Genomic DNA, 14,625 nt, shown 5'->3' on the forward strand with positions numbered 1-14,625 from the left:
ATGTACAGAAATTCCTCTTTTTACCCTTAAGTTATGAATTTTCATAGCCAGGAACATAGTTAAATCTCAGTGGAAGAGCACATTAACTCTGCCAACCACCAATAAGTGTGTGAAGTCTTACAGGTCTCTGTATATCAGCTGTCTTGCTATCTTAGTCTAAGTTGGGTTTGTATTTAATTTGGGGTGTTTGATGTAGGCCTAAGTTAAGAAGGTTAAAAGTAAATTTGAGCATTTAGGGGCAAGCTTAGGCTTGGTATTGCTGGTGGTGCTGTTGAAGTCATGAATGATTGTGATGATCCCTTAGTTTTAGGCCTAGTTGGATAGTACGTCTTCAGAGGGTGATGAGGTGGCTCGTCTGCCACCTCATGGATGGGGAGTGGAGACCTGGCCAACTTTTGTTCTTCTAGTGTCCTATGTCCTGTGGCAGGAAAGTGGTGTTCTCTAGTTCAGATGGCATGATGCTCTCTTCTGTGTCATGGAATTAGACTTTGAAACAGCATCCGCGTGTTTCCTGAGGACAGGAACCACGTGGTTGGCCTCTTACAGATGAAGGGGTGAAAGGAAGTGCTGTTCTCTGCCCTTCTCTCTAGGTTGAGTGCTAAATTCAGCCTTGACCACAGTAAAGACTAATGTCTTCTTGCCCTGCAGCGATGAACTAATACAGTTCAGAGACGGGTGGTATAGGGGATTAAGAGTGGAGGAATGACTCCAATTCCGTGGCTCCAGTGGGCAATATCTAAGCCCTGGGACTTTGTAGAAAAACATAGGGAATCAGGTGGTGCTGCCTGATTCTGCATTCCTATCAATTCATGCATCATTAAGTAGCTAACCAGACCAGGGGGTTCTCTTCTCACTTCCTCAAAGATGCCCTCTGTCCAAGGAGGTTCATCATTTACGTATACTCCGTGGTATCTCCTAATTTTCAGTTATTTGCATGTGCTAAGTAGCAAATTCTTATTCTGTTTCAGTCTCATGGTCTCTGTGTTGTGCAGGGAAAGCTCAGCACTTTTAAGGTTTTGATAGATCTAAGGACATAAAAGAAAACCTGTCATATTTTTCTGAGTTGTTTATAAATATAGATGTTGGCTTTGAGGTTAGGCCATGGACACTGTTTAAAAAAAGATAAAACCATAGGCTTCTACACAGCGAATGTCTTTTAAACTTTTTATTGACATACCGCACAGAGAAGTGCACAAATCCTAAATGTATACCTTGATGGATTTTTAACAAAGTGACCAAACACTGCACAGGGAATCTAGAAGTAGAAATTTATTGATATTTTCTTCTTAAATTTTTTTAGATTGCAGCCCGGGAGCTCAATATCTATTGCCATTTAGATCACAACTTTATGACAGCAAGCATACCTACTCACCGGCTGTTTGTTCACGTACGCCGCCTTGTGGCCAAGGGATATAAGGTCAGCTTTGGCTTCAACCTGTGGGAAAAGGGGATTAGAGTCTCTTCCAGAGAGGGAAATGTTTTCTAAGACGGTAGGCTATAACTGGTTTTGGAATTTGTTGTTTTGGAGAAATTAAAATTTGTCATAATTATTGGCAGTATAGCTCCATGAGTTTTTAACATATTAGATATTTAGGGTAAAAAGTTTTTTCAACTCTGTGATGCAGTGTTTCATAGTGATTTATCCACACTTGCAATGTCCTTGTGGTACTTATTACTTAAGCCCTACCTCCGGACATTGTGGACTAATTTGTTTATTTTAAATGTTTCAGAACTAACCTTTCAAAATCTAGAATTAATGTTTTGTTAACAAATTTTCCATCATATTTGATATGCAGTATTTCTTACTTTTGTTGAAGGTGGGAGTTGTGAAACAAACTGAAACAGCTGCGTTAAAAGCCATTGGGGACAACAAAAGTTCACTCTTTTCCCGGAAATTGACTGCTCTTTATACAAAATCTACACTTATTGGAGAAGATATCCTTTTCAAATAGGAATTGTTTTTCTTAAATGTTACAAGGGCTTTGTTTTAAATAGCATTTTTTAAAACTGTTCTTTGATTGGGTACCTTTTTGATGAGATGAGGCAGTATGGTTACCTTGACCTGTGATTAGTAAGGTACTGAAGAGAGAAGAGTTGATATTGGCTGGAAAGAAGCATTTTTCAAATGCCATAGTAAAAGGAGAGTTCATTGTATTTTAAGAGCAAGAAAAAAGAGAGCCTGATAAAAGATGATAGCAAGTTAGCAACTGATGTGAAATTGCATCTTTCCTAGGCCTTTGTGGGCAGTGGTTAGGTGCTTAGGGCTTACAAGCTCCTGTAGATCTTCCTAAAATGAGACCTAAAAAATAACTTATTTACTTCAAAATGTGAAAAGAAAACTACCAAGTTAACACACAGTTAACTGCTTATAAAACATAATAGTAGGTCATTTTCATTAATTGTTAGCATCATAAGAATTTTATTACTTTTGAAAATGGATTGTAAGCTTTCTCACTTGCAAGAACCCTCAGTATATGTAATGATTGCCCCCCAGTTTATGGTCATTGATAAATTCAGTGAGTTACTTGAAGCAAAATGATTTTAACAGCAAAGTCATAAAATTCTATCAATTATTTAAAAACCAAATAATTATATATCAAATGTGATAAGGAAGCATTTTGTTTACTGTGGAATGGGGTCAGGTCTCTCAGAATAAAAGAATGTAGGGATAAGGTCTTAAATGATACTGTGTGAAGGTATTGCTGTTATGGTTTATTACAGATGTGCTTATTTGGAGGCCTGCTTAGCTTCTACCCAAATTCTGAAGGCTGTTTTATTCCATTAACACCATGAATACGGAACGGTTATCACTCAGAGTGGACCCCAGACCATTAATAGCTCTGTGTTGTTCTAAGCTGATCAGGCTGTAAGAACTTCATAATTTTATTGTTTCTTTTGCCCGAACTTGAGTCTCTTTTTCAAAGCCTGCTTCTAAAACAGCACCCCTCTGTGCTTCTCTTTTGCTGCTGCTGTAGCTCTTATCTGCTGATGCCCAAAGTGGATGTTCCCAGACTGACCTTGTCCAAAAGCAGCTTTCATCCCTGAGAATTTATGTAGTGGACTTACTGCACACACACACACACACACACACACGCGCGCACATGTATGTATGTTTCTGTTTTCTTTTTTGGTTTTCTTTTCTCATATCTTTTAAAAATTCTCTTGCTATGTCTGAGAGCTGTTAGGTACTTTAACGGAGGAAAGTAATTTACACTACTTCAGTGTATCCATGCTTTGACTTGTGGAATTAAACATCATGTGATTGTTAGGAGTCAAGGCTCAGCATTATCCAAGTAAAGCAGAGGGTTAAAAATTGGTGCTTCCACAGGATCTGAGGCATATCACAGGCCCTTTGGAAGTGAGACGGTAATAGTTGTCTGTTCTCATGAATCTTATATCTTAGGGAAGATAAGTCATGTAACTATGATCAGAATAAATCAGAAGAATAAATGCTGTATGGCAGAGTTTTGCATAAAGCAAAAATGCCCAGGAAAATGAACCATTATTTTAAGGGAGAAAAGCTAATGGGAATGTAGCATTTGTTTTTCTTTAATGATTATTACATGTAAATCCTTTAGTCAAGCTGGATGATGCTGTTAATGTCGATGAGATAATGACTGATACTTCTACCAGCTATCTTCTGTGTATCTGTGAAAATAAGGAAAATGTTAAAGACAAAAAAAAGGGGAACGTTTTCATTGGACTTGTGGTAAGTACTTTGTAGGTGAAGAATGAATGATAGGGACTTCCCTGCTGGCGCGGTGGTTAAGAATCCGCCTGCCAGTGCAGGGGACACAGGTTCAAGCCCTGGTCCGTGAAGATCCCACATGCTGCGGAGCAGCTAAGCGCGTGAGCCACAACTGTTGAGCCTGCACTCTAGAGCCCGCGAACCACAACTACTGAGCCTGTGCACCTAGAGCCTGTGCTCTGCAACAAGAGAAGCCACTGCAATGAAAAGCCCGTGCACCACAACGAAGAGTAGCCCCTGCTTGCCACCACTAGAGAAAGGCTGTGCACAGCAACGAAGATCCAACACAGCCAAAAATAAATAAATAAATTAATTAATTTTTAAAAAAAGAACGAATGATAGATGTTCAAGGAATCTTTAAATATGAGTAATCATGTATGGTTTATAATGAGGCTATCTGATGGGTTGTGTCCTCAAGTAATTATACTAGAAAAACATTTTCCTCCTAATTTTATATGTTAAATTATTAGTTATAATTTTCTCAGGTGGCTACTTGGCACTCTGTGCTATGGAAGGATCCAGATAGTTTCTGTCCATGGGCTTTAGCAGTTTAGGGTTGAAGATAGACCCAGTGACAGGCATGCATGTGGACAGTGTACAGATAGCAGAATAAAAGTCAACACATGCATGGATAACAAAGGGTTTTACAAATTTCCTCTAGGGATTTGAAGTTAAACACAAATGATTATGGGATTGTCATATCTAGTTCAGAGGAAAGTTCGAGAGTTAAAGGGAAATGATAGCTGGCTAGTACAAAACTCTCTTTTTAATAAGGATTAGGAATATTTATAACCAGTCTTCCAGGTAAGTATAATTTGTGAATCATAGTTTTATTGATCTTGCCTTCTGGCAATTTGTGAGCAGATTTGCCCATTTATAGACTTACTTGGACTCTGCTTACAATCTTAGGTTTAAGGGCCCTTTGGAACTATTAGACTCCCTTGTTCTGTTAAGCACAAGTAGGACCCTTTGCCTAATAATAACTCATTCTCTTTGTTTTTTACAAACTTCTGCAACCAGCTACCGTATCAACAAAAATCCTTACAACCCAAATGTCTCCAAAGTACCTTTTAACACCTCATTCTGACTGCATAACTTTGTGCTAACTTGACATTTGCTTAATCAGTAAGCCTTTCCCTCTGGGAGTTTGCATTACTGTTGGATGGCTCTAAATGATTTTTTTACCTTTGAGAAGCACTTTTTATCTAGCTGCAGGCAATTGAACCTACCTACAAATAGTAAGGTTACTTGCTTTTAAGCTTTATCAGATGTAATGTGCTATTTTATATTTACCTGGAACTCAGTCTAAGGAGCAGAGTTGATAGTATACAGCTCCTACTTTGTGCAGTTAGACATACGCTCTGGCCTACTGCCAGAGTTAACCGTAGTGTATAAACTGGCATGCAAAAAAAAAAAGAAATGATAGTTTGCATCTCAGGCATTCTCTTGGGACCCGTTCTTTACCTCACCAACCACTTTTGGGCTGATGACATCCAGAGGTCTGGTCCAGGCTGCACCTCTCTTCTGAGCTCCAGGCTCTTGCTTCCAACTCTTCATTGGACAAGGCACTCAAATTCAGTGTGGCTGAAATGGATCTCATCTTCCTTTACCCTATTCTTGCTGGGTTTTTCCCTGTTGTGGTGAGTGTCACATGTTCCCCAATCACTACCTAGGAGTCATCCTTTGGATTCTGGTAGTTAGTCTGAAATCAAAGGCTTTTGTGTTGTAGTGCCACTGCCATCAGGCCCGCTACCTTCAGGCTGGGCAACGCACAGCTTTATGCAGACTGACTATGGGTTTATCAATGTTACATATCACACAGAGTAGTAGATGTTGCAGGTTTTACGATGTAGACTATTTCTCTGATTTAAAAAAGCAGAGGGGAATTTATCTGGCTGATAAATTTATTACTTGAACTTCTGTTAATAGCTTTTTTAAAAATTTGGTTGTAGATTGGGAGATAAACATATATGTATGCTAATGTACTTACAGTCCAGCTATCTGGCCACTAGAGAAGGCCTCTGGGCTAGAATTAAGGAACTTCCTTGAGCCAAAAATGAGTGATTTTTTAAAAAGTTATAAAATAATCGAGGAAAGAAAATGCATAAAACAGAAATTTACAGTGTAATATGAGACAACCAGCCAGGTTAGGAAATACAGCACTGCTCACAGAAGGGCCCCTTCCCTCTGGAGGTAACCATAATCCAGACTTTAAGGTAATAATTCCCTTGCTTTTAGATACAGTTTTACTACCTTAAAAAGTATATAAATGTAAATATATTGTATGTATCCTTTTGGGTCTTGCTTCTTTGTTTACCATTTTGTACATGGGATTTATCAGATATTACATGTGTTACCTTAGTAGTTTTCTTGTTGTCATTGCTACATTGTATTTCATTTTACAGTTTTTTCATTCTTGTGGATTCTTTGCAATTTTTGCTTGTACAAAGCAAAAAGGATAGCAAAGGATACACTATCAACCTTTTTGCACATGCCTTATATATGTGCCTGAGTTTCTCAAGAGTATATAGGTAGGGGAGGAATTGCTGAGTTATAAGATGTGGATGTTCTCAGCTTTCTTAGAAAACGTCAGGCAGTTTTTCTGGAGAGGCTGTGTCAGTTGACTTTCCACCAGTCATCCATGAGTGTAGGGACTGGTTGTTTTTCCTCCTGTTAGCTCATGCAGTCTGTAACTGGCCCCATCCCTTTCGTAATTGTCAGTAGTGAGTAAGAGTGTGGCTTGTGGAGTCAGACTACGTGAATCTTGCCTCCACCACTTCATTGCCCCTCGACCTTGAGTAAATTACTTAATCTTTTTCTTTTCTTCCAAACTATGATCTTTTCCAGGTTATCTTGGCTATTATTGGCTTGAGGTGATGGAGATGGCTTTTAGTTATCATAGTTGTTTCCCTGGATAAACTATGTACATAGTGTTTATCAAGTTTGTTATATTTGATCTGTTTGTGCAAAAATTATACTTTTTATTTCTTCAACGTCTTTATTGGAGTATAATTGCTCTACATTGGTGCGTTAGCTTCTGCTGTATAACAAAGTGAATCAGCCGTATGTATACATATATCCCCATATCCCCTCCCTCTTGCGTCTCCCTCCCACCCTCCCTATCCCACCTCTCTAGGTGAACACAAAGCACCGAGCTGATCTCCCTGTGCTACATGGCTGCTTTCCACTAGCTATCTTTTCTACATTTGGTAGTGTATAGATGTCCATGCCACTCTCTCACCTTGTCCCAGCCCACCCCTCCCTCTCCCCATGTCCTCAAGTACACTCTCCATGTCTACGTCATTATTCCAGTCCTGCCCCTAGGTTCTTCAGAATCTTTTTTTATTTTTTAGATTCCATATATATGTGTTAGCATACAGTGTTTATTTTTCTTTTTCTGACTTACTTTACTCTGTATGACAGACTATAGGTCCATCCACCTCACTACAAATAACTCAGTTTCGTTTCTTTTTATGGCTGAGTAATATTCCGTTGTATATATGTGCCACATCTTCTTTATCCATTCATCTATCGATGGACACTTAGGTTGCTTCCATGTGCTGGCTATTGTAAATAGTGCTGCAATGAACATTGTAGTACATGACTTTTTGAATTATGGTTTTCTCAGGGTATATGCCCAGTAGTGGAATTGCTGGGTTGTATGGTAGTTCTATTTTTAGCTTTTTAAGGAACCTCCATACTGTCCTCCCTAGTAGCTGTATCAATTTACATTCCCACCAACAGTGCAAGAGGGTTCCCTTTTCTCCACACCCTCTCCAACATTTATTGTTTGTAGACTTTTTTGTTTGTGTTTTTGTTTTTGTTTTTTTTTTTTGTGGTACGCAGGCCTCTCACTGTTGTGGCCTCTCCCGTTGCGGAGCACAGGCTCCGGATGCGCAGGCTCAGCGGCCATGGCTCACGGGCCCAGCCGCTCCGCGGCTTGTGGGATCTTCCCGGACTGGGGCACAAACCCGTGTCCCCTGCCTCGGCAGGCGGACTCTCAACCACTGCACCACCAGGGAAGCCCCTGTTTGTAGACTTTTTGATGATGGCCCTTCTGACCAGTGTGAGGTGATACCTCATTGTAGTTTTGATTTGCATTTCTCTAATGATTAATGATGTTGAGCATCCTTTCATGTGTTTGTTGGCAACCTATATATCTTTGGAGAAATGTCTATTTAGGTCTTCTGCCCATTTTTCGATTGGGTTGTTTGCTTTTTTCATGTTGACCTGCATGGGCTGTCTGTATATTTTGGAGATTAATCCTTTGTCAGTTACTTCGTTTACAAATATTTTCTCCCATTCTGAGGGTTGTCTTTTCGTTTTGTTTATGGTTTCCTTTGCTGTGCAAAAGCTTTTAAGTTTCATTAGGTCCCATGTGTTTATTTTTGTTTTTATTTTCCTTTCTGTAGGAGGTGGGTCAAAAAGGATCTTGCTGTGATTTATGTCATAGAGTCTTCTGCTTATGTTTTCTTCTAAGAGTTTTATAGTGTCTGGCCTTACATTTAGGTCTTCAATCCATTTTGAGTTTATTTTTGTGTATGGTATTAGGGAGTGTTCTAATTTCATTCTTTTACACGTAGCTGTCCAGTTTTCCCAGCACCACTTATTGAAAAGGCTGTCTTTTCTCCATTCTATATTCTTGCCTGCTTTATCAAAAATAAGGTGACCATATGTGTGCGGGTTTATCTTTGGGCTTTCTATCTTGTTCCATTGATCTATATTTTTGTTTTTGTGCCAGTACCATACTGTCTTGATTACTGTAGCTTTGTAGTGTAGTCTGAAGTCAAGGAGCCTGATTTCTCCAGCTCCATTTTTCTTACTCAAGATTGCTTTGGCTCTTCGGGGTCATTTTTGTTCTGGTTCTGTGAAAAATGCCATTGGTAGTTTGATAGGGACTGCACTGAACCTGTAGATTGCTTTGGATAGTATAGTCCTTTTCACAATGTTGATTCTTCCAATCCAAGAACATGGTGTATATCTCCATCTGTTTGTATCATCTTTAATTTCTTTCATCAGTGTCTTATAGTTTTCTGCATACAGGTTTTTTGTCTCCTTAGATAGGTTTATTCCTAGGTATTTTGTTTTTTTTGTTGTTGCAGTGGTAAATGGGAGTCTTTCCTTAATTTCTCTTTCAGATTTGTCATCATTAGTGTATAAGAATGCAAGAGATTTCTGTGCATTATTTTGTATCCTGCTACTTTACCAGATTCATTGATTAGCTCTAGTAGTTTTCTGGTAGCATCTTTAGGATTCTCTATGAATAGTATCATGTCATCTGAAAACTGACAGTTTTACTTCTTTTCCAATTGGATTCCTTTTTTTCTTTTTCGTCTCTGATTGCTGTGGCTAAAACTTCCAAACTGTGTTGAGTAATAATGGTGAGAGTGGGCAGCCTTGTCTTGTTCCTGATCTTAGAGGAAATGGTTTCAGTTTTTCACCATTGAGAACGATGTTGGCTGTGGGTTTGTCATATATGGCCTTTATTATGTTGGGGTAAGTTCCCTCTATGCCTACTTTCTGGAGGGTTTTTATCATAAGTGGGTGTTGAATTTTGTCAAAAGCTTTTTCTGCATCTATTGAGATGATCATATGGTTTTTCTCCTTCAGTTTATACTATGGTTTATCACATTGATTGATTTGTGTATATTGAAGAATCCTTGCATTCCTGGGACAAACTCCACTTGATCAGAGTGTATGATCCTTTTAATGTGCTGTTGGATTCTGTTTGCTAGTATTTTGTTGAGGATTTTTGCATCTATCTTCATCAGTGATAGATGGCCTGTAGTTTTCTTTTCTTGCGATATCTTTGTCTGGCTTTCGTATCAGGGTGATGGTGGCCTCGTAGAATGAGTTTGGGAGTGTTCCTCCTTCTCCTTTGTTTTGGAAGAGTTTTCAGAATGATAGGTGTTAGCTCTTCTCTAAATGTTTGATAGAATTCACCTGTGAAGCCATCTGGTCCTGGGCTTTTGTTTGTTGGAAGATTTTTAATCACAGTTTCCAATTTCAGTGCTTGTGATTGGTCTGTTTATATTTTCTGTTTCTTCCTGGTTCAGTGTTGGAAGGTTGTGCTTTTCTAAGAATTTGTCCATTTCTTCCAGGTTGTCCATTTTATTGACATAGAGTTGCTTGGTGTAATCTCTCATGATCCTTTGTATTTCTGCAGTGTCAGTTGTTACTTCTTTTTCATTTCTAATTCTGTTGATTTGAGTCTTCTCCCTTTTCTTCTTGATGAGTCTGGCTAATGGTTTATCAATTTTGTTTATCTTCTCAAAGAACCAGCTTTTAGTTTTATTGATCTTTGCTATCGTTTCCTTCATTTCTTTTTCATGTATTTCTGATATGATCTTTATGATTTCTCTCCTTCTGCCAACTTTGGGTTTTTTTTGGTTTGTTTTTCTTTCTCTAATTACTTTAGGTTAGGTTGTTTATTTGAGATTTTTCTTGTTTCTTGAGGTAGGATTGTATTGCTATAAACTTCCCTCTTAGAACTGCTTTTGCTGCATCCCATAGGTTTTGGGTTGTCATGTTTTCATTGTCATATGTTTCTAGGTATTTTTTGATTTCCTCTTTGATATCTTGAGTGATCTCTTGGTTATTTAGTAGCATATTGTTTAGCCTCCATGTGTTTGTATTTTTTACAGTTTTTTGCCTATAATTGATATCTCGTTTTATAGCATTGTGGTCAGAAAAGATAATTGATACTATTTCAGTGTTCTTAAATTTACCAAGGCTTGATTTGTGACCCAAGATATGATCTATCCTGGAAAATGTTCTATGAGCACTTGAGAAGAAAGTGTATTCTGTTGTTTTTGGATGGAATGTCCTATAAATATCATTTAAATCCATCTTGTTTAATGTGTCATTTAAAGCTTGTGTTTCCTTATTTATTTTCGTTTTGGATGATCTGTCCATTGGTGAAAGTGGGGTGTTAAAGTCCCATACTATGATTATGTTACTGTTGATTTCCCTTTTTATGTCTGTTAGCATATACAGCACCTTATGTATTGAGGTGCTCCTATGTTGCATGCGTAAATATTTACAATTGTTATATCTTCTTGAATTAATCCCTTGATCATTATGTAGTGTCCTTATTTGTCTCTTGTAATAGTCTTTATTTTTATTTATTTATTTATTTATTTATTTATTTATTATTTTTGGCTGCGTTGGGTCTTCTTTTCTGTGCGAGGGCTTTCTCTAGTTGTGGCGAGCAGGGGCCACTCTTCATCGTGGTGCACAGGCCTCTCACTGTCGCGGCCTCTCTTGTTGTGGAGCACAATCTCCAGACGCGCGAGCTCAGTAGTTGTGGCTCACGGGCCTAGTTGCTCCACAGCGTGTGGGATCTTCCGAGACCAGAGCTCAAACCCATGTCCCCTGCATTGGCAGGCAGATTCTCAACCACTGCGCCACCAGGGAAGCCCAGTATTCTTTATTTTAAAGTCTATTATGTCTGATATGAGAGTTCCTACTCCAGCTTTTCTTTGATTTCCATTTGCATTGAATATCTTTTTCCATCCCCTCACTTTCAGTCTGTATGTGTCCCTAGGTCTGAAGTGGGTCTCTTGTAGACAGCATATGTACAGATCTTGTTTTTGTATCCATTCAGCCAGTCTGTGTCTTTTGGTTGGAGCATTTAATCCACTTACATTTAAGGTAATTATTGATACATATGTTCCTGTTACCATTTTAATTGTTTTGGGTTTGCTATTGTAGGTCTTTTTCTTCTCTTGTGTTTCCTGCCTAGAGAAGTTCCTTTAGCATTTGTTGTAAAGCGGGTTTGGTAGTGCTGAATTCTCTTAGCTTTTGCTTGTCTGTAAAGGCTTTAATTTCTCTGTTGAACCTGAATGAGATCCCTGCTGGGTACAGTAATCTTTTTCCTTTTCATCCGTTTAAATATGTCCTGCCACTCCCTTCTGGCTTGCAGAGTTTCTGCTGAAAGATCAACTGTTAACCTTATGGGGATTCCCTTGTTTGTTATTTGTTGCTTTTCCCTTGCTGCTTTTAATATTTTTTTCTTTGTATTTAACTTTTGATAGTTTGATTAATATGTGTCTTCAAGTGTTTCTCTTTGGATTTCTCCTGTATGGGACTGTCTGTGCTTCCTGGGTTTTATTGACTATTTCCTTTCCCATATTAAGGAAGTTTTCAACTATAATCTCTTCAAATATTTTCTTATTCCCTTTCTTTTTCTCTTCTTCTTGTGGGACCCCTATAATTCAAATTATGGTGCGTTTTATGTTGTCCCAGAGGTCTCTGAGACTGTCCTCAGTTCTTTTCATTCTTTTTTGTTTATTCTGCTCTGTGGTAGTTATTTCCACTATTTTGTCTTCCAGGTCACTTATCTGTTCTTCTGCCTGAGTTATTCTGCTATTGATTCCTTCTAGAGAATTTAAAATTTCGTTTATTGTGGTGTTCATCATTGTTTGTTTGCTCTTTAGTTCTTCTAGGTCCTTGTTAAACGTTTCTTGTATTTTCCTCATTCCTGATCCATTTCCAAGATTTTGGATCATCTTTTCTATCATTACTCTGAATTCTTTTTCAGGTAGACTCCATATTTCCTCTTCATTTTTTTAGTCTCGTGGGTTTTTACCTTGCTCCTTCACCTGCTTTTTATTTCTCTGTCTTCTCATTTTGTTTAACTTACTGTATTTGGGGCGTCCTTTTCCCAGTCTGCAGGTTTGTAGTTCCCATTGTTTTTGGTGTCTGCCCCCATTGGGTAAGGTTGGTTGAGTGGGTTGTGTAGGCTTCCTGGTGGAGGGGACTGGTGCCTGTGTTCTGGTGGGCAGGACCGCATCTGGTGGTATGTTTTGGGGTGTCTGTGAACTTAGTATGAGTTTAGGCAGCCTCTGCTAATGGGTGGTGTTGTGTTCCCGTCTTGCTAGTTGTTTGGCATGGGGTGCCCAGCATTGGAGCTTGCTGGTCATTGAGTGGAGCTGGGCCTTAGCGTTGAGATGGAGATCTCTGGGAAAGCTCTGACAGATTGTTATTATGTGGCGCTCTGAGGTCTCTGGTGGACCAATGTCCTGAATTCGGCTCTCCCACCTCAGAGGCTCAGGCCTGACAGCCTGCCGGAGCACCAAGACCCTGTTCGCCACGCGGCTGGAGAAGATGGGCTATGAGTTGGGTGTCAGCCACTGCCCTGTTGTAGCTCTGTCTCAGCTGTCTCCAAAGGTCACCCAGATACATTGGGTTGTTCCACCATTCCTCAGAACTTGTATATGCCAGTCTGGGGTTTGTAGATGTCCTCCTGATACTCTTCATTGAAATACCTTGCATTAATGGTAGTGAGAGATATGCTAATAGTATTAGTTCTCTTCAGCTCAGAGACCTGGACAGTCTGAGCCTTCATGTGGCCAAGTCAGGAGCAGCTGGCCAGCGGTCTCAAAGTGATAACATGTCAGATTCCAAGAATCTGCGTTCAGCAACGGAGACCCAATGCAGCCAAAAAAAAATCTTTTTAATTAAAAAAAACAAAAGAATGTGACTACAATAAACAAATTAACATGCCAGAAAGAAAAGCTGTGTAGTGGATGCTGTGGTGAGCCACCCAAACCTCGCCTTCAGGACAGATATTCCCATCCCCCCTATATTTTTTATTTATTAATTTTATATATTGAAATAGTACCTTACTCCTACTCTGGTGGCCAGGTTTCTAGAAACATCACTTCTTACTCTCAGTAATGGCAGCCACTATTTGTGCAGTACTTTATAGCTTAGAAGGTGTTCATTTGTTTTCTGATTTGACCCTTACAATAACTCTATGAGGGAAGTAGGCTGGTTTATCCCCAGTTACAGAGGAGGACCCTGAGGCCCAGGCGGGTTTAATGAGTTGTCACAGTCACTCAGTCCGGTGTGTTAGATCCAGGACTTAGTTGGACTCCGGGTGTCTCTCTAAAATCCCATCTAGCATAGTTTAGATTGGTGAGTCTGACTTCCTGTTTAAGAGTCTTGGAAAGCAGACAGGTTTTCAAACATTTTAGAAATGCAAGTACATACTTGTGAGTGTCCTCTTTACTATTTCCACGTTTATTAATGCTGTGTCATAGTTATAATGGGGAAAAATATATTTTTTCTGTGCCATTATATTTTTGTTTTTAGGGAGTGCAGCCCGCCACAGGAGAGGTTGTGTTCGACAGTTTCCAGGACTCTGCTTCCCGTTCAGAGCTAGAAACTCGGATATTATGCCTGCAGCCAGTGGAGCTTCTGCTTCCATCAGACTTGTCACAGCAAACAGAGATGCTCATCCACAAGACCACAGCTGTTAGGTGAGTTGGCACATTGCTGGAAAGTCATGTTGATTCTGAAACTTAGATCTGATTCCCAAACTGATAATAAAGTTGTTAAAAATGATTTTTCTTTATAAAAATATTTCATTAGTAGTAGTGGAAATTCTGAAAAAGAAAACCAAAATGACCCTTAATGTCACCTTAATGAAGGCTTTTAGAAGTTGCTCTTTTTAAAGGGGGTTATGATATTTAATGAAATTATTTGATATTAAAGGGCTTATGATATTATTAAATGATATTATTTGGTAATTAATCTTCAGTTTCTGCAGATAATCATTTCTTAGAAAGTTTATATAGTTTTGGAAATGCCTTATTTGTGCTGCAAGTTTCAATTTGTGGCTGAGTCCACTAGTTAAATTTGCTAGATCTATGGTCACTCCTCTTATTTATGAAGCAGTGTGTTAGGCACCATGGCGTATGGAGGGAGAAGATGTGCTTGTGATATGTGTCTGGCAGAGTTTATAATCCAGCAGGAGAGGCAGATGTGTAGAGACCTAACTGGATTCCCAAAACATGATGTATTGCATGACAGACATGAAGGTGCCTAGGTGAGAAGATTCTGTACTGTTACCCAAGGAGTTTGGTGGGAGA

The 14,625-nt window shown here is 39.0% G+C and overlaps 1 protein-coding gene across 2 annotated transcripts in view; it reads left to right on the forward strand.

Annotated features, from left to right (window-relative positions):
* Positions 1-14,625, forward strand: part of MSH3 (mutS homolog 3) — a 182,782-nt gene that overhangs the window by 16,451 nt on the left and 151,706 nt on the right. For both annotated transcript variants that reach the window (XM_060093103.1, XM_060093104.1), the window contains exons 5-8: positions 1,301-1,417; positions 1,818-1,935; positions 3,564-3,709; positions 13,847-14,013. In XM_060093103.1, the coding sequence (XP_059949086.1) occupies positions 1,301-1,417; positions 1,818-1,935; positions 3,564-3,709; positions 13,847-14,013 (548 nt within the window). The remainder of the gene's footprint in view (positions 1-1,300; positions 1,418-1,817; positions 1,936-3,563; positions 3,710-13,846; positions 14,014-14,625) is intronic.

This window comes from Mesoplodon densirostris, chromosome 3, assembly GCF_025265405.1.
Source record: "Mesoplodon densirostris isolate mMesDen1 chromosome 3, mMesDen1 primary haplotype, whole genome shotgun sequence".
Classification (NCBI taxonomy): Eukaryota; Metazoa; Chordata; class Mammalia; order Artiodactyla; family Ziphiidae; genus Mesoplodon; species Mesoplodon densirostris.